The sequence below is a fragment of the Tachyglossus aculeatus genome, chromosome X1 (genome assembly GCF_015852505.1).
Source record: "Tachyglossus aculeatus isolate mTacAcu1 chromosome X1, mTacAcu1.pri, whole genome shotgun sequence".
NCBI classification, from domain to species: Eukaryota; Metazoa; Chordata; class Mammalia; order Monotremata; family Tachyglossidae; genus Tachyglossus; species Tachyglossus aculeatus.
This window is the reverse complement of record NC_052101.1, coordinates 95,970,703-95,993,248: the sequence shown is the minus strand read 5'-3', so window position 1 is coordinate 95,993,248 and position 22,546 is coordinate 95,970,703. Positions and strand designations below refer to the sequence as shown.

The 22,546-nt window shown below is 52.8% G+C and overlaps 1 protein-coding gene across 1 annotated transcript; it reads right to left on the bottom strand.

Annotated features, from left to right (window-relative positions):
- Positions 1-6,111: 6,111 nt before the first annotated feature.
- WDR6 (WD repeat domain 6) lies at positions 6,112-16,103 on the bottom strand. Its single transcript, XM_038740764.1, is given in 7 exon segments — positions 6,112-6,690; positions 6,960-7,078; positions 7,904-8,020; positions 8,460-8,552; positions 9,222-9,682; positions 9,684-11,698; positions 15,977-16,103. Coding segments are annotated over 7 exon segments (3,390 nt in total). The 5' UTR covers positions 16,083-16,103; the 3' UTR covers positions 6,112-6,211.
- Between the last annotated feature and the right edge of the window lie 6,443 nt (positions 16,104-22,546).

Sequence of the window (22,546 nt, the reverse complement as noted above, 5' to 3'; positions counted from 1 at the left end):
TAAAATGGGGACGAAGGCCATTAGCCTCATGTGGGACAACCTGATTACAGTGTCTCCACCCCAGCGCTTAGAACAGTGCCTGGCACATAGTAAGCGCTTAACAAATCCCATCACTATTATCTTATCTTGTAAAATGGGGACGAAGACCGTTAGCCTCATGTGGGACAACCTGATTACAGTGTATTTACCCCAGCGCTTAGAACAGTGCCTGGCACATAGTAAGCGCTTAACAAATCCCATCACTATTATCCTATCTTGTAAAATGGGGACGAAGGCCATTAGCCTCATGTGGGACAACCTGATTACAGTGTCTCCACCCCAGCACTTAGAACAGTGCCTGGCACATAGTAAGCGCTTAACAAATCCCATCACTATTATCTTATCTTGTAAAATGGGGACGAAGGCCATTAGCCTCATGTGGGACAACCTGATTACAGTGTCTCCACCCCCAGCGCTTAGAACAGTGCCTGGCACGTAGTAAGCGCTTAACAAATCCCATCACTATTATCTTATCTTGTAAAATGGGGACGAAGACCGTTAGCCTCATGTGGGGCAACCTGATTACAGTGTCTCTACCCCAGTGCTTAGAACAGTGCCTGGCACATAGTAAGCGCTTAACAAATCCCATCACTATTATCCTATCTTGTAAAATGGGGACGAAGGCCATTAGCCTCATGTGGGACAACCTGATTACAGTGTCTCTACCCCAGCGCTTAGAACAGTGCCTGGCACATAGTAAGCGCTTAACAAATCCCATCACTATTATCCTATCTTGTAAAATGGGGACGAAGGCCATTAGCCTCATGTGGGACAACCTGATTACAGTGTCTCTACCCCAGCGCTTAGAACAGTGCCTGGCACATAGTAAGCGCTTAACAAATCCCATCACTATTATCCTATCTTGTAAAATGGGGACGAAGGCCATTAGCCTCATGTGGGACAACCTGATTACAGTGTCTCTACCCCAGCGCTTAGAACAGTGCCTGGCACATAGTAAGCGCTTAACAAATCCCATCACTATTATCTTATCTTGTAAAATGGGGACGAAGACCGTTAGCCTCATGTGGGACAACCTGATTACAGTGTCTCCACCCCAGCGCTTAGAACAGTGCCTGGCACATAGTAAGCGCTTAACAAATCCCATCACTATTATCTTATCTTGTAAAATGGGGACGAAGGCCGTTAGCCTCATGTGGGACAACCTGATTACAGTGTATTTACCCCAGCGCTTAGAACAGTGCCTGACACGTAGTAAGCGCTTAACAAATACCATCACTATTATCTTGTAAAATGGGGACGAAGGCCGTTAGCCTCATGTGGGACAACCTGATTACAGTGTCTCCACCCCAGCACTTAGAACAGTGCCTGGCACATAGTAAGCGCTTAACAAATCCCATCACTATTATCTTATCTTGTAAAATGGGGACGAAGGCCATTAGCCTCATGTGGGACAACCTGATTACAGTGTCTCCACCCCCAGCGCTTAGAACAGTGCCTGGCACGTAGTAAGCGCTTAACAAATCCCATCACTATTATCTTATCTTGTAAAATGGGGACGAAGGCCGTTAGCCTCATGTGGGACAACCTGATTACAGTGTCTCTACCCCAGCGCTTAGAACAGTGCCTGGCACGTAGTAAGCGCTTAACAAATACCATCACTATTATCTTGTATCTACTCCAGCATTCGCTGCAGTGCTTGGCACCCAATAAGTGCTTAAATATCACAATTATGATTATTATTATAGCTGGCCCAAGACCAAAGGAGGGAGCCAGCCACCTTCCTAGGGGAGTGCGACTCCAGACCACGCATGCGTGATTTTCCTGGTTAGTGGCACTTATAATAATAATAATAATGATGATGATGGCATTTGTTAAGCGCTACTATGTGCAGAGCACTATTCTAAGCGCTGGAGGGGATACAAGTTGATAAGGTTGTCCCACGTGGGGCTCACAGTCTTAACCCCCATTTTAAAGATGAGGTAACAGGCTCAGAGAAGTGAAGTTCATTCCTTTTTTCATTCAATCGTATTTATTGAGTGCTTACTGTGTGCAGAGCACTGTCCTAAGCACTTGGGAAGTACAAGTTGGCAACATATAGAGACAGTCCCTACCCAACAGTGGGCTCACAGTCTAGAAGGGGGAGACAGAGAACAAAACAAAACATATTAACAAAATAAATAGAATAAGTATGTACAAATAAAATAGAGTAATAAATACATACAAACATACATACATATATACAGGTGCTGTGGGGAGGGGAAGGAGGTAAGGCGAGGGGGGTGGAGAGGGGGAGAAGGAGGAGGGGGCTCAGTCTGGGAAGTTAATAATAATAATAATAATAATAATAGTGGCATTTATTAAGTGCTTACTCTGTGCAAAGCACTGTTCCAAGCGCTGGGGAGGTTACAAGGTGATCAGGTTGGCCCACGGGGGGCTCACAGTCAATCCCCATTTTCCAGATGAGGGAACTGAGGCCTAGAGAAGTGAAGTGACTTGCCCAAAGTCACACGGCTGACAATTGGCAGAGCCGGGATTTGAACCCCTGACCTCTGACTCCAAAGCCCAGGCTCTTTCCACTGAGCCCCGCTCAAGGTCACACGGCAGACACGTGGCGGAGGCGGGATTCGAACCCATGACCTCCGACTCACAGACTTTTAGACTTTTAGACTAAAAGCCCACAGACTTTTAGACTGTGAGCCCACTGTTGGGTAGGGACTGTCTCTATATGTTGCCAACTTGGACTTCCCAAGCGCTTAGTACAGTGCTCTGCACACAGTAAGCGCTCAATAAATACGATTGATGATGATGACTCCAAAGCCCGGGCTCCTTCCACCGAGCCATGCCGCTTATCCTTCTAGCAGCCCCCGGAACACGCACTCAATACGTCACCTTCATCTTCTGGCCCCCGGTAGACGGGCCCGGAAACCGGTGGAGCTCGTGGCAGACCCCCGCTTACACCCCACCAAATGAGGAGTCAAGACGGACCCTGGAGGACGGATACCGGGAAGGGACGCTCGACCAATCGATGGCGCTTACTGGGCGCCTACCGTGCGCCGAGCACCGCGCTAAGCGCTCGGGAGAGTACGCGCCGACGGGAGACCCGCTCCCTGCCTTCATTCCAGTGAAGCTGTCGACAACTTTCTCTGATGGGCTCAGTCCGTCCACTTGAAAAACCCCTCGGGCCCAGGATCCGGCCTCTAACCCCAACTTGGACTTCCCAGGCGCTTAGTACAGTGCTCTGCACACAGTAAGCACTCAATAACTGCTCTTATTAATCTCAATGGAGATAGTCTCAATGACTCCGCTGCTTTTCTGCTGTGTGACCAGGGGCAAGTCACTTCACTTCTCTGGGCTTCAGTTCCCTCATCTGTAAAGTGGGGATTGAGACTGCGAGGCCCATGTGGGACAGCATCTACCCAGCGCTTAGAACAGTGCTTTGCACATAGTAAGCGCTTAATAAATGCCATTATTAGAGAGAAGCAGCGTGGCTCAGTGGAAAGAGCCCGGGCTTGGGAGCCAGAGGTCCTGGGTTCTAATCCCGGCTCCGCCAATTGCCAGCTGTGCGACTTGGGGCAAGTCACTTCACTTCTCTGGGCCTCAGTTCCCTCTTCTGGAAAATGGGGATTAAGTCTGTGAGCCCCACGTGGGACAACTTGATTACCTTGTATCTACCCCAGCGCTTAGAACAGTGCTTTGCACATAGTAAGCGGTTAATAAATGCTATTATTATTATTATTATTATTTAGGCTGATCGAATCATATATATATGTATATATGTTTGTACACATTTATTACTCTATTTATTTTACTTGTACATATCTATTCTATTTATTTTATTTTAATATGTTTGGTTTTGTTCTCTGTCTCCCCCTTCTAGACTGTGAGCCCACTGTTGGGTAGGGACCATCTCTAGATGTTGCCAACTTGGACTTCCCAAGTGCTTAGTCCAGTGCTCTGCACACAGTAAGCGCTCAATAAACACGATTAATTGATTGATTGATTGAATGACAGGGCCACATTCAACAATCCAGTAGCCTCCCAGGGCCGGCCCTGCGCTGCCGAGCTCCAAGATCTACCGAGGCCTCCGTCCTTCATCCGGCACCCGACTCTCCCAGGGAATCGAGGGTTTTGTTTGCTCCCGTGGGCGGCACGGTTCAGTTCCGCGGCCCGGTCGAAGGAGCCGGAGCCCGGAGCCGGTGCCGCGCGTCACCCAAGGCCCTCGGGGAGCATCGGAACTGGAATCCAGGCCAACGAAATCTCTCTCTTTCGCTTTTGAGGCGCTCAGTCGGCTTCCTCCCCGCTACCCGGCCTGGCTCTGCTCCCACCACCACCCAGCCCGCGCACTCTGTTCCTCTCGCACCAACCTGCTCACCGCGCTTCCAAAACTCCCTCCCCCTTCACAGTCGACTGACCGCCGCTCTCCCCATCTTCAAAATCCTTTATAGTCTCGTCTCCCCATCTTATTCTCCCTCCCTGCCAAATCGCCTGTGCACTTCGGTACGCACCCGACCCCCACAGTACTCAGATCCTCAATGATCCCGGTGTCCATCCCTTCCATTAGATTGTAATGAGCACGACGGCATTTATTAAGCGCTTACTATGCGCAAAGCACTGTTCTAAGCGCTCCATTGCTAAATGGCCGGTGGCATTCATCGAGCCCTGACTTTGTGCAGAGCGCTGTAATTAGTGATCACGATCAGGATATTTGTCTAACGCCGTTGTGTCCAGCATCGCTCAAAGCGCTGGGGTAGATACGGGCTAATCGTACACGGAGGAGAAAGGAGTGAAAATGGCAAACGGGAGGAGTCGGAGAGTTTTAGACGGCGGAGAGCGCGCCAAGCTCCACTTGGGCGCTACGAGTTCTGGAAACCCTTTAAGTCACGGTCGACTTTCCCCTGCGTCGATTAGTACGGAAGTGCGAGGCGTGCGCTTACCCCAGAAGCTTGGACAGAGTGGGTCAGGAGGTCCATTGAGAGCAACAGTCCACGTGCAAGGTCAATCCATCCGTGGTACTTATCGAGAGCCTACCCCGTGCGAAGCACTGTACTAAGCGCTTGGGAGAGTACGCCAGAAGCAAAAAAGACATGGCCGCCGCCCTCGTGGGGCTGCTTACGATCTAACGGGGACAAAGACACGACGTGCAATAGTGCCAGCGTGTCAGGATGAAATAGCTGAGAAATTGGATGTATTATTTTGCAGATATACGTAAGTACCGAGGACGGGTATGAAAACACATACGTGCTAAGGATGGCTCTTGGGTCGACGTGACTTTGGGGTGTGGGGAACTGACCGGGGGAGACTCTTGAAGGAGATGGTGCTTAGTACAGTGCTCTGCACACACTAAGCGCTCAATAAATACGATTGATGATGATGGGACTTCAGCAGGGCTTTGAAGATGGCGAGAACCGTTGTTGGGTGAATCCCAAGGGGGGAGAGAGCGGCAGGCTGGGGGACCGGCACGAGAGAGGGGCCGAAGCCCACGGCGGGGAGGAAGACGGGTGGCCGCCGAAGGTCCCCGGAGGGTGGAGAGACGTGTGCCGAGCGCCGATTTCCGAAGATGAGCCGGCAGCAGGAGGGAGAGGCCGGGAGGCGGGAGGGGAAACCGGTACCAAGTCAAACGGAGACGTAAGCAAGATGGAGAGGAGAGGAAGGGTGACATAGGACGGTCTCATTTTTTTAGTCCACTGACTAGTAGGGAGGAGGTCACCGGCAGAGAGCAAAGAAACTACCAGTTGCCGGAGGTATTTGGGAGCTTAGCCACCTCAGGTGAGCTACAGGCTGCTATTTTCAGGAGTGTGACTCTTTCCTCAACCTCCGCCTTCACAGAAACACACCGCGAATTCTCTCTCAAGTAGGGGCAATGTGGAGAAAACCACAGCAGTCGTTCCTGAGGTTGGAGAGGGAGCTGGAATTCGTTCTGAACGGCAGCCTTTTCTCCCCCCTTCTAGGCCCGAGACGGTCGTTTCACCGGGCGACTGCTCCGGCTCGGCATTCCCGGCCCGGCAGTGAAGAGGGCGTTGGAGCCGAAAGCGTAACCCATTCCCTTTCTCCGAGAGGGGAAGGGGGAGGCCTGCGCCGCGCCAACGAGGCTGGGAAGGAAGACCGCACCGAAGGGGTCACCATTTACTCCGACGCTTTATTCGAAAACACGGCGGGACTGAGCGTTGGGCCCAACCACCAGGGTCGGGAAAACCGCTGCGGGAGAGGCCGTTCATATCCTACAGCGGACGATCTCCAGGCCCTGGCCGGAGATGACGCAGTGGTAGCTCTCCTCCTCCTCGCTCCACCAACAGTCCAGCTCGGAAGCGTCCGCCACGTGACAGGTCCTGCTGCCCAGGAATTCCAGTCCACCTTTACTCAGCCTCCAGAACGTCAACCGTTGGTCTATGGAGGCAGAGACCACGAGGTCCGGTCTCAGGACCCTCAGTCCCGTGACCTGGGCCGCGTGAGCGCTGAGCACGAGAAGCTTCTGAACCACGCGAACGTGGACTCGCCGGAGCGGCTGAGGGGGCCGGGAGCCGCCGGGGCGGGGCGGGGTCCCGGGCGACACCTCCACGGCGATGACGCACACCAGGATGGAGCCATCATCACTGCCGCTGGCCACGAGGTACCGTCCCGCTTCAGGCCTGACGTGGAGGCTGTTGATGCCACCGCTCTGGGCCCGGATGGTGAGACGGGGCGGTGCCAGATCTGGAAAGGCAGGCACCCCGTCAACGTTCAACAGAAGCCCCGAGTAAGGCCGGGGTCCGGAGGCCGTCGGATGAGCTGGGGCCAACAGAGGAGCAGGCAGCGCGGCTGCCTCTGGGCAAGTCACTTCGCTTCTCTGGGCCTCAGTTACCTCATCTGTACAATGGGGATTAAGACTGGGAGCCCCACGTGGGACAACCTTGTGTCTACCCCAGCGCTTAGAACGGTGCTCGGCTCGTAGTAAGCGCTCAACAAGCACCACCATCGCTTACCACGGGGCGATCGCTTTCCGACGGGTGATCCCCGGGTTTCCGTTTCCTGGTCTAAGGCGGCAGTAACATCCCAGAATGAAATGCTCCCATCGGTCGCAGCACTACACAGAAGCACCCTCCTGGGAAGGGGAAACGTGTTTTTTTCCCAATTAAGTGCTGGTGAACCGCAGCGGCGGCCTTCGGCCCTTTCCCCCGGCGCTCCGGACCCTAACTGGTACCGGGGAGACTCTTACCCTCTTTCTTTTTACACGCTGCTCTCCTCTGCTCTGACAGTTGGCATGGCTTTCCTAAGCAGAACTGGATTTTTCTAAAACGGGGTTTAAAAGCTGCAGTCACTGCGGCCTTTATTTTACTGCCTGTCGACTCTCTGGCCCCCGACCGGCTCACAACCCCGGAGCAGGCATGGCCGGAGTCTCCAGGGGTCTTTCCCTAAGGGCGGGAAGGAGAGCAAAATGTTTACAGACGCTGCTGCTCTGACCGGCCCCCGCCACACCGCTCCCCGGAAGCACAACGCGCCTACGTGAGCGGCCCTGCCGGAAAACGTTGCTCGGGAAACTAAAGCCAGGATGGGCCCTTGGGAACCTTCAGCTCCACCCCTTAATCTGCGAACCTCACTGTCTCCCCACGCGAAACGGAGATAGCAACGCAAATTCAACTGAGAACCTGCTCCTCCCCGGTGTCCGTCCGTCCCTCTCACTCACACACACACACACACGCACACATCTTTCTCACCGGAGACGGAAATCCTGGTCCCGAAAGCCACTTCCGAGAGAGACATCCTTTAAGGCTGACCATTGCATGTCAATGAGGAACTTTTCTTTGCTTCAGGGAATTCCTCAGCCCCAAGGTCTGAGCTGACGGCCTGCCTATGGCACCAGCTGGGATCTCTCGCGAGCGACGGTCCGGCAAATAAAGCGTCCCTTCCTGGGAAGTCTGCGACTCACCTCTCTCCATCATCTCCCTGGTGGGTGAACAACTGGACCTTCAGGACACAGCGCTGGTGGTGAAAAGACTCCGCCAGGAGCAGCAACTTTGGAGCGGATTCCCACATCAGAAAGAGCCTGCCGCAGCAAAAAGAACAACAATAATAATAATGATGGTATCCGTTAAGCGCTTACTATGTGCCAAGCACCGTTCTAAGCGCTGGGGGAGATACAAGGTGATCAGGTTAGCCCACGTGGGGCTCGGTCTTAATATCCCCGTTTTCCAGATGAGGGAAATGAGGCACAGAGAAGCTGAGTGACTTGCCCGGGACCACACAGCAGACAAGCGGTGGAGCCGGGATTGGAACCCACGACCTCTGACTCTTTCCACTGAGCCCCGCAAGGGATCCTCAGGACGGGGAGACATTTTCTGGGCTACAAATCTCACTCGGTAGTCGCGGAGGGCTCGGTTCCAAAGAGGGTCCAACTGGTAGTTTTATCTAACTTGGGACCCCCCGCTTCCTCCCAGGTTCCAAAGCCAACAGGCCTTTCAGGAGTCAACGGACACTGCTCTTACCTCACAGAGCCATCGCTACAAGCGGCAGCCAGGATGAGGCGAGGACCGGGCTGCCCGAGGGCAGCATCAGCCAAGACCGCGACGGACATGTACCTGGGAACGGTAATCGGGAACCGAGTCAACTCGCCTGCGGAATGGCTCTCTGAGTCCAGACTGGGTCTGAATCTAGCGGCCGGTCGAATCTCTTGCCCCGCACCCGGCCCGGAACGATCCCGTCAGCCCCGGGGCACCAGATTCCAGAGTCTGGCCATTTGGACACATAGGAGATGGCAGCCGTCCCCACGGCTCATCCCAGGAGATGAGGGAAGGGGGCTTCGAGGGAGAAGGCCGCTCGGCGGTGGCCGTTTTTCTTTCATCAGGATCAATCGGCCCGTGGGGTTCATCGGGCGCCCCCAGGGTAAGGAGCACCCCACTCGGCGCTTGGGAGAGTACGACCGACTCGGGAGGCCTGCGGACGGGCAGGTACCCAACGGGACCGGAAGGGAAGTCCCCGAGGGGGGCCTTTCACCCTCCCAGTAGGATCGGAAGGTCCGGAGCCTCAACTGGAAGAAACCCGGGTGGGTCAGAGACTGCATTCCCCGGAACGCTTCTGGGGAACCCAGGGTGGCTCTGACCCCGGGAGAACGTGCCGGACGGATTTTCGTATCGCCGGACGGGCGCGCGCGCTCGGCTTGCTATGAAGCGCCCGCTCCCACCTCAGACCCGGCCCCCGTCTACCTTTCCCTCCGCTGGCCACCAGCGATTAGAAGTGGGCCCGGTTACCTGGTTTCCGGGTCCATCTTGATGAGCTTGTGCTTGTTTTTCACGTGGTCCCAGTGCTCAGCAAGCTGGTGAGAGGCCACGTGGATCACCTGGCACCTCACCGCCCCGCCGTCGGCCCCGCGGTCGCAGTGGACCGTCAGCCGATGGCACTCTATCTCCGCCCTACCCCCCGCAGAGAAGAGGACGGCGGACAGGCCGGCCGCGCGCCCCTCGCCCCGATCCGCCTCCGCCCCGGCCACCGCCAGGGCCCTCACGCTGGAGATGTGGACGCTGACGGTGGCGAGCGTGACGGCGGCGGCGGCCCGGACAGCCAAGACGTTCACCGTCGTGTCCTCGCTCCCGGTCACCAGGACGGCGACCGGTTCGCCAGCCGGCGTTCTTACCGTCCCGACGTACCGCACGGAGGTCAGCTCGCGGCCGTGCAGGGACTCTTTCAGGACGGCCCGAGCGCCGCCGCCGCGGCCCCCCCGCCCGGTGCCGGTGAACCGCGACGTCCCCGGCTTTGACGAAAGCGAAGACCCCGGAAGACGGGTCGCCCGCGAAACTCCACGACCGGTGGCCTCCGCCACAGGGGACGGAGCACAGCTTCTCGTGGGTCCTCATGCTCCAGATGACAAAGTCGGTGGAGCGGAAGCCCAGCACCAGCAGGCTCTCGTCGGGGGCGAAGCAGAGCCGCGCAACCCAGTCCATCCCCTTGCAGGGCTTCTGCTTCCGCAACACCCGGAGCCGGTTGCCCCGGACGCACAGCTGGCGGAGGAGGCCGTCCCGGCCGGTGCTGTAGATGAACCCCCCGCGGCAGGTCACCGACGTCACCCCTTGCTTCCCGTGGAGCCCGAACAGAAGGGAAACGGGGCCTCCCTCAGAAGGAGCAGGAGACCACCCCGACGCGGCCACCCCCTCGTCCTCCTCCGAGTCGGCCTCGCTTTCTCGCTCCCCTCCCGTGAGCCGACCTTCCTCGGTGGATTCCGGGCTCGGCCCACGGGAGAAGAGAAGCAGGGACCCCCTGCGGTCCCCGCAGACCACGAAGTCTTCCCGGGGCAAAAAGGCGACGCACGTGTGCCACCTCTGCTTGCACGGCGGCAAGAGATACCGCCGCCTCTCTACCACGGAACCGATGTGCCCTAAAGGGTCGCAGGAAACATCCAGCCACACCAGGACACCCCCCGGGCCCGAAGCGAAGAGGGCGCGGCAAAGGCTCCCGTTGGGCGGATCCGGGCCCGGAGGGGAGACCCAGCTCAGGCTGTGCACTTTTCCCTCAAACCACTTCACGTCTCTGGCCTCCTCGGGACGGTGGAGGGAGAAGATCTTGACGCGGCCCTCTAGATTCCCTATAGCGCCCAGCCCGCTGGCACCGGCAAGCCGGGCAGCTTCTAGCAAACTGTACGACCGGTAACTCGAGTCCTCCAGGAGGAACTTCCACCGGCTGACTTCCAGGTCGTAAAGGTAAACGGCTCCGCCGTCAGTCATGGCGAGGAGCCGCTCCGGGCCGACCAACGATACGGCTTTGGGGGTCCCGCCGGGAGTGAACGAAGCGAGGTTTAGGGGCAAGAGGCCGTCCCCCCGCGGTCCGGGCCCCGGGAGACTCCAGAGTCTGATACCCGCGTCGGCCCCGCCGGTGATCACCCACTTCTGGGCCTCGTGCACGGCCACCGCCCTGATGCTTCGCCCTTTGTGCCCTTTAAAACTCTGAACCCTCTCTCCGTCGTAGCCCCAGACGATACACGCTGAATCTTCCCCGACGCTGATGATGTACTCGCCCAGTAACCTGACTGCCCACACCCTGGACTGGTGACCGTAACAGACGAGGACGCACCGCACCGCACCGCGGAGCGTCCGCAGATCTCCGACGCTCCAAACCCGGACGCTCCTGTCGTCGGAGGCGGACGCCAAGATGCCTTTCTTCTCCGAGTAGCAGATACTGAAGATGACCCCGCTGTGCCCACCGATCCGCCATCGCGGCTGAATTCTCGCTCCCTCGCCGGCGGGATCCGCCACGCGCCAAACCACCAGCTGGTTGAAGACCGTGCCCGCCACCAGCGCCAGCTCCTGCCAGTCGCTGCCAACCAGGTGAGCGGAATAGAGGATGCACTTCTCCTCGCAGTGAACCTCTTGAAGAGCCTCTTGCGTGACAGCGTCGTAGAGGAGCACGGAGTTGTGGGCCAGGGCCAGGGCCAGGCAAGCTGACCTCCCCACGGCGTCCCGTAGCCAACGAACATCCCATATCCAGTCGTGCAGCTCGCAGAGCCGGGAGAGCGGAGTCAGGCTGGCTCGGTCTTGCCCGTCGTTAAGCTTCAGAACCCTGAGCCCTTTGCCCCCGAAGACGGCCAACGTCGTTCCCGAAGGCCGCCCGCTCCCGGGCGCACCGCGCTCTTTGAGCCCGTGGACCCGGTGATGCCGAAGAACGTTCTGCACACACTGCACCGCTCCGAGCGCCTCTTCGGACTTTAGGCTATACACGGTCAGGTTGGGGCCTTCACCTAGGTGGCCAAAAATAAAAAGAAAGGCAATCGTGTGCAAACGAGCCCGCTGAAAATCCTCCGGCCGGCAGGAAGAACCGGGCTCCTAACGCCACGTCTCGCCAGAACCACGTTCGGCACTCCAACACGGGACCCACCCCGGTCAACCATGGGACAGTCCCTTGGCAAAAATCACGGCACGGCGTCATTATTATATATGGGAAACGTGGCCTAGTGGGAGTCGGAGGACCTGGGTTCTAACCCTGATTCTGCCAGACCTCGGGCAAGTCGCTTTACTTCTCTATGCCTCGGTTTCCTCAACTGTAAAATGGGAATTAAATACCTCTTCTCCTTCCTGTTTAGACTGGGAGCCCCACGTGGGACAGGGACTGTGTCCAACCTAACTTGCATCTACCCCATCACTTGGAACAGTGCTGGACTCAGAGTAAGTGCTTAAGTACAACAACAACAATAATAATAATCGTAACGATGGACCCGTTTTAAAACTGTTTGCCTCTGTATAACTTTTATAACTCCACGCCTTGGCTTCAATATGCTTCGGTGCCCATAATTACGGCTCGATAGCTTATTCGTATCTGGGCATTTGTTCAATCCGTCAATCAGTGGTATTTACTGAGGGCTTACGGTGTGCTAGGCACTTGGGAGCGTACGACACAACAGACATGATCCCTGCCCACGAGGAGCTTCTACGGGGGAGACGCAGAGGGGAAATGGCAGAGAATAAGGACACGTATATAAGTGCTGGGGGCCGAAGTGAGTATCGGCGTGCTTCGGGGATACACGGCATTAATTCCTGCCAGTTGTTGCCAAGTGAGCGGTTGGTTCTCCTCACAGTGAACCCCTCGAGGCGTCTTTTGCGTGACACAGTCACAGAGGTGCATAGAGGAGTGCAGAGTTGACGCAGGGGAGGAAGTAAAGGACTCAATCTGGGAAGGCCTCTTGGAGGAGATGTGATTTTAGGAGGGCTTTGAGAAGCACCCTGGCCTAGGAGATGGAGCACGGGCCTGGGAGCCGGAAGGACCTGGGTTCTAATCCCCGCTCTGCCACTTTCATTCATTCAATCGGATTCATTGGGCGCTTACTGTGTGCAGAGCACTGGACTAAGCGCTTGGGAAGTCCAAGTCGGCAACATCTAGAGACGGTCCCTACCCAACAACGGGCTCACAGTCTAGATGGGGGAGACAGATGACAAAACAAAACATGCGGACAGGTGTCAAGTCGTCAGAACAAACAGAATTAAAGCTAAGTGCACATCATTAACAAAACAGAATAGTCAATATGTACAAGTAAAACAAATAGAGTAATAAATCTGTACAAACATATATACAGGTGCTGTGGGGAGAAAACACTGTTCTAAGCGCTGGGGAGGATACAAGGTGATCAGGTTGTCCCATGTGGGGCTCACAATCTTAATTTCATTCATTCATTCATTCAGTCGTATTTATTGAGCGCTTACTGTGTGCAGAGCACTGGACTAAGCGCTCGGGAAGGACAAGTTGGCAACATATAGAGACGGGCCCTACCCAACAATGGGCTCATAGTCTAGGAGGGGGAGACAGACAACAAAACAAAACATGTGGACAGGTGTCAAAATCGTCAGAACAAATAGAATTAAAGCTAAATGCACATCGTTAACAAAACAGAATAGTCAATATGTACAAGTAAAATAGAGTAATAAATCTGTACAAACATATATACAGGTGCTGTGGGGAGAAAACAATCAATCAATCATATTTATTGAGCGCTTACTGTGTGCAGAGCACTGTACTAAGCGCTTGGGAAGGACAAGTTGGCAACATATAGAGACGGTCCCTACCCCTCAGCAGTCTCAGTCTAGAAAACACTGTTCTAAGCGCTGGGGAGGATACAAGGTGATCAGATTGTCCCACGGGGGGCTCACAATCTTGATCCCCATTATACAGATGAGGTGACCGAGGCTCAGAGAAGTTAAGTGACTTGCCCATGGTCACATAGCAGACACGTAAGGGAGCCGGGATTAGAACCCATGACCTCTGACTCCCAAGCCCGGGCTCTTCCCACTGAGCCACGCTTGACCGTGGGCAAGTCACTTCACTTCTCTGTGCCCCAGTTCCCTCATCCGTAAAATGGGGATGAAGACTGTGAGCCCCACGTGGGACGGGGACTGGGGCCAACCCGATTAGCTTGCGCTTAGTACAGTGCCTGGCACATGGTAAGCGCTCAACAACTCCCATAAAAAAAAAGGTGGGGACTGTCAGAGGGGTCAGGGGGAGTCCCAGGCCTGAGGCGGGACGTGGGTGAGGGGTCAGCGGTGAGACAGGCGATATTAGGGAGGGTAGTGAGTAGTTTGGCATTGGAAGAGCGGACCGTCCCTATATGTTTCCAACTTTTACTTGTACATATTTATTCTACTTATTTTATTTTGTTAATGTTTCGTTTTGTCGTCTGTCTCCCCCTTCTAGACTGTGAGCCCACCGTTGGGTAGGGACTGTCTCTAGATGTTGCCAACTTGGACTTCCCAAGCGCTTAGTATGGTGCTCCGCACACAGTAAGTGTTCAACATATTCATTCTATTTATTTTATTTTGTTAATATGTTTTGTTTTGTTGTCTGTCTCCCCCTTCTAGACTGTGAGCCCGTTGTTGGGTAGGGCCCGTCTCTAGATGTTGCCAACTTGTACTTCCCAAGCGCTTAGTACGGTGCTCTGCACACAGTAAGCGCTCAATAAATACGACTGAATGAATGAATGAATGGGAGCTCAGAGAGGTAAGGTATGAAGTGGCGAGCCGACTGAGTGCTTTAACGCCAACTGTAAGGAGTTAGTTTGATGAGAAGCAGCGTGGCTCAGTGGAAAGAGCCCGGGCTTTGGAGTCGGAGGTCATGGGTTCAAATCCCGGCTCCGCCACTTGTCAGCTGGGTGACTTTGGGCACGTCCACTTCTCTGGGCCCCAGTTACCTCATCTAGTGTGGCTCAGTGGAAAGAGGCCGGGCTTTGGAGTCGGAGGTCATCGGTTCAAATCCCGGCTTCGCCACTTGTCAGCTGGGTGACTTTGGGCACGCCACTTCACTTCTCTGAGCCTCAGGTCCCTCATCTGGAAAATGGGGATGAAGACTTTGAGCCCCCCGTGGGACAACCTGATCACCTTGTATCTCTCCAGCGCTTAGAACAGTGTGCTCTCCCCTCCTCCCCCTCCCCATTCCCCGGCCTTACCTCCTTCCCCTCCCCACAGCACCTGTATATATGTATATATGTTTGTACGGATTTATTACTCTATTTACTTTATTTGTACATATCTATTCTATTTATTTTATTTTGTTAATATGCTTTGTTTTGTTGTCTGTCTCCCCCTTCTAGACTGTGAGCCCGCTGTGGGGTAGGGACCGTCTCTATATGTTGCCAACTTGTACTTCCCAAGCGCTTAGTCCAGTGCTCTGCACACAGGAAGCGCTCAATAAATACGATTGGATGAATGAATGAATGAAATGAAAGAGCCCGGGCTTTGGAGTCAGCGGTCATGGGTTCAAATCCCGGCTCCGTCAGCTGGGTGACTTTGGGCGAGTCACTTCCCTTCTCTGGGCCTCAGTTCCCTCACCTGGAAAATGGGGATTAAAACTGTGAGCCCGCCATGGGACAACCCATCGCCTTGTAACCTCCCCAGCGCTTAGACCAGTGCTTTGCACATAGTAAGCGCTTAGCAAATACCATTATTATTATCATTCACCTCAGACAGGCAGCAGAGTGAAGCAGAGCGGGGCGACCCAGGAGGCAGGACGGAGGCTATTTTTCTATCATTCATTCAATCGTATTTATTGAGCGCTTACTGTGTGCAGAGCACTGTACTAAGCGCTTGGGAAGTACAAATGGGCAACATATAGAGACGGTCCCTACCCAACAACAGTCGAGAAGGTCCGTCAGCTGTATTTACTGAGCGCTTACTTTGCGCAGCAGATGAAACAAGGCCCAAATGGCACAGGGCCACTTCTCCAGCTCCACACCAACTCATTCGTGGCTCAGTGGAAAGGGCAGGGGCTTTGGAGTCAGCGGTCCTGGGTTCAAATCCCGACTCCGTCAGCTGGGCGACTTTGGGCGAGTCACTTCCCTTCTCTGGACCTCAGTTCCCTCATCTGTAAAATGGGGATGAAGACTATGGACCCCCTGTGGGCCAACCTGATCACCTTGTAACCTCCCCAGCGCTTAGACCAGCGCTTTGCACAGAGTAAGCGCTTAGCAAATACCATTATTATTATTATTCACCTCAGACGGGGGGGTTTTTTTGCTCCCCTAGGAATAACGACCTACCTGCCAGGAGGTAACCTCCCACACACTCCAGGGCCGTGACCGGGGCGAGCAGCAGCACCGACTCCAACCCCAGGAGGGCAGGAGTCACGTCCCCCGCCCCCTCCATCGCCGCCGCCACGGGAAACTGACCCACGGCGCCGAGCCGAAGTGAAACTCTCGCGAGAACACCATCCCTTCCCGCGCAGACTCAACGACACACCGCCTACCCCGGAAGCGTCAGCCGGAGGCACGATGGGCCCGCTGGCTCAGCCAATGAGCAGGTGCTTTACTCAGAGGCGCGATTGGCCCGCTGGCTCAGCCAATGAACAGGGGCTTTACTCAGAGGCAGGCTTGGCCCGCTGGCTCAGCCAATGAGCAGGGGCTTTACTCAGAGGCACCATGGGCCCGCAGGCTCGGCCAATGAGCAGGGGCTTTACTCAGAGGCACCATGGGCCCGCAGGCTCGGCCAATGAGCAGGGGCTTTACTCAGAGGCACGATGGGCCCGCTGGCTCGGCCAATGAGCAGGGGCTTTACTCAGAGGCACGATGGGCCCGCTGGCTCAGCCAATGAGCAGGGGCTTTACTCAGCGCCCCGAGGGACTTCCGTCTGCTCCAACGCTGAAGCTCATGGGTCCCGCCCTCTCCTTTCTCCTTCAGCCTCGTACGGTGTCGCCTCAGGCTCGAGTCGCTTGGGCCCGCCGGCCATCTTTTCTTCGCCAAACTCCCCCGGCGGCGGAGGATTTGCCCCCCAGATATGGTCCTTAAGGGCTGCCGGTTAGGCCGACCTCCTCTCCGCCCACCGCACATTCGGCTTTACCTCAGGGACGCCTTGCGCTCGTCACACAAAATGGTGGACGAAGCGGCAGGACGGCTGAGGGGGTAGGGGCCGCCATCTTAGAAGGGAGTCGCCCAAAGGCGATGGAATTCTTTGCCTTCCCCACGGCCTTGCTCTTTCCGCGAAACTCAGGAATCTCGATTTCCCATCATTAACTCCTGATCTCCAAATTTACGGAGGGATTTGCACTCTCTTGTCCGTTTTCCTGTGCTCAGTTCCCTTTCCCGCTCCTTACTTGAGGTGTTTTCTACATATCTTAGCCCTTAGGTGTATACGGTGCTTGGCACACAGTGATAGTAGTAATAACTAGTGCTCATTAATATTAATAATGAACACTACGACATTAATAATCATTATTTAGTAGTAGTGATTATTAGTAGTAATTATTATTAGTATGATTATTATTATTAGTAATTATTATTATCCGTATGATTATTAGTAGTGATAATTATTATTAGTATGGTTATTAGTAGTAATTATTATCAGTGTGATTATTAGTAGTGATAATTATTATTAGTATGGTTATTATAGTAGTAATTATTGTTATTAGTATGATTATTAGTAGTAGTAATTACTATGATTAGTATGATTATTAGTAGTGATGATCATTATTAGTATGGTTATTATTAGTAGTAATTATTAGTATGATTATTAGTAGTAATTATTAGTATGATTATTAGCAGTGATAATTATTATTATTAGTATGGTTATTAGTAGTGATTATTATTATTAGTATGATTATTATTAGTAGTGATTATTATTAGTATGATTATTAGTAGTGATTATTATTAGTAGTAGTGATTATTAGCGTGATTATTATTAGTAGTAATTATTCTTGGTATGATTATTAGTAGTAGTAATTATTATTAGTATGATTTAGTAGTAGTAACAGTAAGCACTTAACAATCACCACCATTATTACCATCTTGGACTTCCCAAGCGCTTAGTCCAGTGCTCTGTACACAGGAAGTGCTCAGTCAATACGATTGATAGATAGGCACATTCACTTCAGTATTTCATCCTAGAAAAGCAGCGTGGTTCGGTGGAAAGAGCCTGGGCTTTGGAGTCCGAGGTCATGGGTTCAAATCCCCGCTCCACCAACTGTCAGCTGGGTGACTTTGGGCACTTCCCTGGGCCTCAGTTCCCTCATCTGGAAAATGGGGATGAAGACTGTGAGCCCCCCGTGGGCCCACCTGATCACCTTGTGTCCTCCCCAGCGCTTAGAACAGTGCTTTGCTTTGCTCAATAAATACGATTGGTTGACTGATTGAGGCCCGGAGAAGTGAAGTGGCTTGCCCAAAGTCACACAGCCGACACGTGGCAGAGCCGGGACTCGAACCCACGACCTCTGACTCCCAAGCCCGGGCTCTTTCAATTGAGCCACGCTGCTTAGAGATATCAGTCAATCAATTGTATTTATTGAGCGCTTACTGTGTGCAGAGCATTGTACTAAGCGCTTGGGGAGTCCAAGTTGGCAACATACAGAGACAGTCCCTACCCAACAGCGGGCTCACAGTCTAAAAGGGGGAGACAGAGAACAAAACCAAACATGCTAACAAAATAAAATAAATATTTTATTTATTTATTTAAAATATATATCCCTAGGTGGATAATAATTTATTTATTTTGCTTGTACATATCTATTCTATTTTATAGTATGTTTGGTTTTGTCTCCCCCTTTTAGACTGTGAGCCCACTGTTGGGTAGGGACTGTCTCTATATGTTGCCAATTTGTACTTCCCAAGCGCTTAGTACAGTGCTCTGCACATAGTAAGCGCTCAATAAATACGATTGATGATGATAGTAAGCACTTAACAAATACCATCATCATTATTATTATTATTATGTATACGGTGCTTGACACACAGTAAGCGCTTAACAAACACCACCATTATTATATGCACATTCACTTTGCTATTTCATCCTAGAGAAGCAGCGTGGCTCGGTGGAAAGAGCCCGGGCTTTGGAGTCTGAGGTCATGGGTTCAAATCCCCGCTCCACCAACTGTCAGCTGGGTGACTTTGGGCACTTCCCTGGGCCTCAGTTCCCTCATCTGGAAAATGGGGATGAAGACTGAGAGCCCCCCCGTGGGACCACCTGATCACCTTGTAACCTCCCCAGCACTTAGAACAGTGCTTTGCACATAGTAAGTGCTTAACAAATACCATTATTATTATTATTATTATGTATACGGTGCTTGGCACGCAGTAAGCGCTTAACAAACACCACCATAATTACATGCACATTCACTTAGCTATTTCATCCTAGAGAAGCAGCGCGGCTCGGTAGAAAGAGCCTGGGCTTTGGAGTCCAAGGTCATGGGTTCAAATCCCCACTCCACCAACTGTCAGCCGGGTGACTTTGGTCACTTCCCTGGGCCTCAGTTCCCTCATCTGTAAAATGGGGGTTAAAACTGTGGGACAATCTGATCACCTTGTAACCTCCCCAGCGCTTAGAACAGTGCTTTGCACATAGTAAGCGCTTAACAAATACCATCATCATTGTTATTACTATCCTGATAGTCATCCAACTACCTGTTAACATCGTTTTTCCGGTTTAATATTTGTAAATACTAAATGTCCATACTAATTAGTACTACCAATTATTACTATTATTACTTAATAATTAATTATTACTACTAATGTAGTAGTCCGAACTATTAGTACTAAATACTAGTACTAATAAACGTCCAGCTCCCCTAGTAGAGGAGGAAGTGTGGTTTCCTTCACTCATATACCCCCCAAGTGCTTAATGAAATGCTTTGAACTGCTCAATGAGGGCTTTCACTTTCAACCCCCATATTCAGCCTGTCACCAAATTCCATAGATTTTTCACCAAATTCCATAGATTTTTTCCCTCCCAGCATCTCCGGAATCCACCCCTTCCTCTGTCCAAACTCCCACCACACCGGGCCGGCTGTTTGTCATGCACCAACTCGACTAGTGCATCAGGGAAGCAGCATGGCACAGTGGAAAGAGCCCGGGCTTTGGAGTCAGAGGTCATGGGTTCAAAACGTGGCTCCGCCAATTGTCAGCTGGGTGACTTCGGGCAAATCGCTTCTCTGGGCCTCAGTTCCCTCATTTGTAAAATGGGGATGAAGACTGTGAGCCCCCCCGTGGGACAACCTGATCACCTTGTAACCTCCCCAGCGCTTAGAACAGTGCTCTGCACATAGTAAGCGCTTAATAAATGCCATTATTATTATATCAGCCTCCTTGCTGCCCTCGCTTCCTACCGTCTCTCATGCCTCCAGTCCACGCCCTCCTTTGCCGCCTGGATCCCTCTTCAAAAACGCTCTTCTGCACGTGTCTCCCGACTCCTCAAAAAATTCCAGTGGCGCATGCATTAATCACAAATTCCTCATCATTGGCCTAAAGGCACTCAGTAATAATAATAACAATCGCGGCGTTTTCAAGTGCTTACTACGCGCTAAGCACTCGGGTCGATGCGAATCTCGGGCCGAGAAGCAGCGTGGCCCGGTGGATAGAGCGTGACCTCGGGGGTCAGGTGGCCCCGAGTTCTAATTCTGCCTGCCACTTCTCTGCCGCGTGACCTTGGACAAGTCCCTTCCCTTCTCTGGGCCTCAGTTACCTCATCTGTAAAATGGGGAATAATAGCAATTGTGGTATTCGTTAAGCGCTCACTATGTGCCAGGCACTGGATTAAGCGCTGGGGTGGATACAGGCAAATCAGCATGGAAACGGTCCCTGTCCCACGTGGGGCTCACAGTCTCAGTCCCCGTTTTATAGATAACTGAGGTGCAGAGAGGTGAAGTGACTTGCCCAAGGTCACACAGCAGACAAGTGGCAGAGTCTGGATTAGAACCCATGACCTTCTCACTCCCAGGCCTGTGCTCTATCCACTACATCATACTGCCTCTGACTAAGACTACTTCTTGACTACTACTTGACTACTACTACTACAAGACTACTACTTGAGAAGCAGTGTGGCTCAGTGGTAAGAGCCCGGGCTTTGGAGTCGGAGGTCAAGGGTTCGAATGCCGGCTCTGCCACTTGTCAGCTGTGTGACTTTGGGCGAGTCACTTCTCTGTGCCTCAGTTACCTCATCTGTAAAATGGGGATTAAGATTGTGAGCCCCCCGTGGGCCAACCTGATCACCTTGTAACCTCCCCAGCGCTTAGAACAGTGCTTTGCACACAGTAAGCATTTAATAAATGCCATCATTATTATTATTTGGAGTCAGAGGCCAAGCGTTTGAATCCTGGCTCCGCCACGTCTGCTGTGTGACCTTGGGCAAGTCGCTTAACTTCTCGGAGCCTCAGTTCCCTCATTTGTAAAATGGGGATGAAGACTGTGAGCCCCACGTGGGACAACCTGATCACCTTGTATCCCCCCCACCAGCGCTTAGAACATAGTAAGCGCTTAACAAATGCCATCACTATTATTATTATTAATACTGTGAGCCCCATATAGGACACGGACCGTATCCAAGCTGATTAGCTTGTATCTATCCCAGTGCTTAATACAGTGCCTGGCACATAAGAAACAATCAGCGCTCTCCTCCCTCACCCAGCCCTGTAACACTTATGTATATATCTGTAATTTCATTTATTTGTATTACTGTCTCTCCCCCCCACCCCCCAGACTGTGAGCTCACCGTGGACAGGGATTGTCACTGTTTATCGTTGTTTTGTTCTTTCCCAAGCACTTAGTACAGTGCTCGGCACACAGTAAGCGCTTAATACGACTGAACGAATGTATGAACCATAAAAAAAGCATGTCACCGTCCGTTCCCATCCCACCCCACATGGAGCTCACAGTCTAAGGGGGAACACGTATTGAACCCCTATTTTACAGCTAAAGAAACAGGCACAGAGAGGTTAAGTGACTTACCCAAGGTCACACGGAGGCAGACAGGCGGTGGAGCTGGGATTAGGTCTCCTGACTCCCAGTTCTGTGTCCTTTCCACTGGGCGACACGGCTTCTTCACCATGTACGGTTTATTTTTTTTCATCAGTGAACTAAACTGGACACTTCTCTAAAACTCACTCACGTGACACCCGGCTGTCGCTCCCACCGGCCATATCAACTGGGTGGGAAATGATTCAAGGCAAGAGAAATGTATTCCAGAAGAGTTAAAAAACAATTTGTAAAATTTCAAAAATGTTTACGGCCCTGGATCTTTTCAATAGCATGCTAATTTATAATTCTCAAGGCTAAATTCGACCTTCCCACTTTCTCATACTGCTTCTTCTGGATCAACCATCTTCAGTTTTTCACCCAACCCGGCCCCGGCGCCACTTCTCCGAGGAGGGGTTGGCTGCTGACCTACTTCGAATCCTCCGTTGGTGGAGGGGAGATGAAGAGGGAGAGCGCAGGGGGCCGGGATTCGACTCAAACTAGAGTTTGGAACGGCTGCCGTTTTATCATCGTAAACCCCCCTGATGATGACAGTCATAATGGCGGTATCCGTTCCTATGTGCCAGGCACTGCGCTAAGCGCTGGGGTAGATACAAGTTAATCAGGCTGGACACAGTCCACGTCCCACATAGGGCTTCACGGTCTTAATCCCCGTTTTACGGAGACACGGAGAAATGAAGTGACTTGCCCGAGGTCACGACGCAGGGCCAGGACTAGAACCCAGGTCCGTCCAACTCCCGGGCCCATCATCTAGCCACTAGGCCAAGCTGTTTCTCTTAATTTAACCCTTAGTCCATAAAACGGGAGGTCCCCCCGTGACCCCTCTAGATTGGAAGCTCGTCGTGGGCAGGGAACGTTGTCTGTTACAGTGTACTC